This window comes from Halyomorpha halys, unplaced genomic scaffold (assembly GCF_000696795.3).
Source record: "Halyomorpha halys isolate HHAL.00 unplaced genomic scaffold, Hhal_1.1 Scaffold120.1, whole genome shotgun sequence".
NCBI classification, from domain to species: domain Eukaryota; kingdom Metazoa; phylum Arthropoda; class Insecta; order Hemiptera; family Pentatomidae; genus Halyomorpha; species Halyomorpha halys.
In genome coordinates this window covers 309,977-312,422 of record NW_027108251.1, presented here as the reverse complement: position 1 = coordinate 312,422, position 2,446 = coordinate 309,977, and the positions used below count along the sequence as shown (strand labels likewise).

General features: G+C 31.9%; 2 protein-coding genes across 2 annotated transcripts in view; one reads left to right on the top strand and one right to left on the bottom strand.

The window, feature by feature from the left end:
* Positions 1 to 863: 863 nt before the first annotated feature.
* The window catches only part of LOC106678035 (cytochrome P450 6a2), a 61,485-nt gene continuing 59,902 nt past the window's right edge, over positions 864 to 2,446 (bottom strand). The window contains exon 7 of the mRNA XM_067046619.1: positions 864 to 1,839. Within this exon, the coding sequence (XP_066902720.1) occupies positions 1,643 to 1,839 (197 nt within the window). The 3' untranslated portion in view covers positions 864 to 1,642. The remainder of the gene's footprint in view (positions 1,840 to 2,446) is intronic.
* The window catches only part of LOC106678030 (hornerin), an 80,869-nt gene continuing 79,626 nt past the window's right edge, over positions 1,204 to 2,446 (top strand). The window contains exon 1 of the mRNA XM_067046618.1: positions 1,204 to 1,251. Coding sequence (XP_066902719.1) covers positions 1,219 to 1,251 — 33 coding nt within the window. The 5' untranslated portion in view covers positions 1,204 to 1,218. The remainder of the gene's footprint in view (positions 1,252 to 2,446) is intronic.

Sequence of the window (2,446 nt, the reverse complement as noted above, 5' to 3'; positions counted from 1 at the left end):
ATGAGTAATTTAATTGAAGTGGCTACATCCAACCTCCCGAAGGCAATACCTCCTTGGTGTTTTCCCATTCCAAGTTCTTAAAATCAAAAACCTACCTATATTCTTGATATCCTTACTCTTCGTTCATCAATCCATTCATTAACCACCTGATCCTAACCGATTGATTTTTATATGCCTTTATATGAACCACCTCCTTCAGCAAATCCTTCGTCATACGTGCAACCTCCTTCTGAAATTATTTTCCCATCTCCATTCGCCAATTGTCATCCATTCTTTCCTTTAAACAACACATATTCCTTCACTTATTGCATAACCAATCCTCCCCATCATTGTGAACAATATAAATAGATATATATTGATTAACATATGAACCTTAGTTAAGCCAAGATCTCAATGTAATTTCATTTTGCTTCCTGAAAACTTTTAAATGCTTGCCAGACAAAAATCATAATGTATGAACCATGTACTTATTCTTAGGGGACATATTTCGCAGAATAAAATTATTTTTTCATTTCATCGACTGAAATGGAGGTGGGCTGGTTATGTTGCCTGACTTGAAAGGAGAAAATGGTCAAAAATTGCTACAGAATGGATGCCAAGAGAACGCAAGAGATGACATTTTACAAGATGGCGAGATGATATAGTGAGTGGGAGACTGTGGCTAGGTTTAGTGCCTATGGGGTAAAATAATAAAGAACCTATTATAAGCTATCATTTATATTTAAGAGTTCACATATAACACAGAAAATATGTTATTTATTTATATTAGAAAATTAATAATTTTAAATTAATTTAAAAATTTAATCAATGAAGATGAGTTAACTTTTGTAAATTCTTCATGTTTATAAACTGGAATCTTACCTCCAAAGGTTTTTAGTTATGTAAATAAAGCTGTTATTGTTACTACTCATATGGGTATGGTAAGTGCATGGTTTATTTACAGGTCACTGAGAAATGCCGATTATACCAAATATTTACCTATCGGAAAACTTAATAAATTTGAAAATACCAATAAATATAGGTATATACACACTCACATATACATATATGTAAATACACAGTACGGTACATCTGTCATTGAAGCAATAATTGACCAGGTTGTGTTGGGGTAGGGTCATTTTTCTAAGCGTACTTCCTTCCTCCTGTAACAATGAATTGCGTTCGACAAAACTACACGGTTTGAGGTCATAAGTTTAGTTGCATGCTGGTGGGTGCACAATGATTACCACATGGAAAACAGCCCACTTTAAAGTAAGCAAATTTATTTTTTGAAATTCAATTATGGTCAAAATTTTCATTTGAATATTTTTTGTGTGTTTTTGGATTTTTGCTGCGCAATTTAGCATTTCTCGTGTTCTGTTTCACTAAAATCCAGTCTTTAGAGATAATAGAACTTTGCAAGGACATACACAGCTTGGAATCTATAATATAATTTATTTATGGATGTCACATTTATTGCTTTATCTATACTAAATCTCAATTCGATTACAAAATCATAACGACCTTAACAATTACACTGAGAAAAATAATAATTTCTTCAAATATTTCTCTTGTTGATCAAATCCTTAAATTTAACAATGTCTCTACATTGACCCGTTTTAATTTAGTAAGTAACTGCCGAGCAGCAGAACACAAAGGATATCTAGACCTCTGGTATTTGTTCTGACGAGAGATTCCTCCTGTTCTTGAACCTGATAAGAATCTTACCGCAGTAGTGCGTGACCCTCGAGTTCTCGTCGAAGGTGAGCTCTCTGGGTGTGGCTGGGTCCAAATGCATATCGTACGCAGAGATCAGTCGAGCCAGAACATACTTAAGTTCCAACATGCTGAATCTAACGGCTAGAAAAAGTAGAGAACGTGATGACTAATTATCAAGTAATAAGAAACAAACTTCTTTAAGTAATAGTAATGAAAATAATAAACTGTTTCCTAACTCTTATTTGTTGACTACTCGTTTGTTTGTTTGTTTGTTTATTGTTGCTTAAAGGCGTAAAACCTTCAGGTCATCAACGCCTATGGCATGCTAAAAGTTTTGTAAAAATTAATAATAAATAAAATAAAAATAATACATTTAAAAAGAAATAAGTTAAAATCGAAGAGGAGTTATAATTTAGAAAGAAGTCCATGTGCTTTTAAAAGTTCAAACAATAATGTAATTTTAGCTTACTGAATACTCGTTCACGAATCACTAATCAGGAATACATGAACAAAACCCTTCCTTTTTACCTATAAAATTATAAATCAACCTATTTGATTTATGTTTTGTAAGGGCTGTTTTTTAAAGATTATAATGTTCATTAAAAAAAAAAAGGAATAAATAAAAAAAAAAATTAAAATCGAAGAGGAGTTATAAAAAAGAAGGCGATGTACTTTTAAAAATTCAAACACTAATGTAATTTTAGCTTACTGACTACTCGTTCACGAATCACTAATCAGGAATACATGA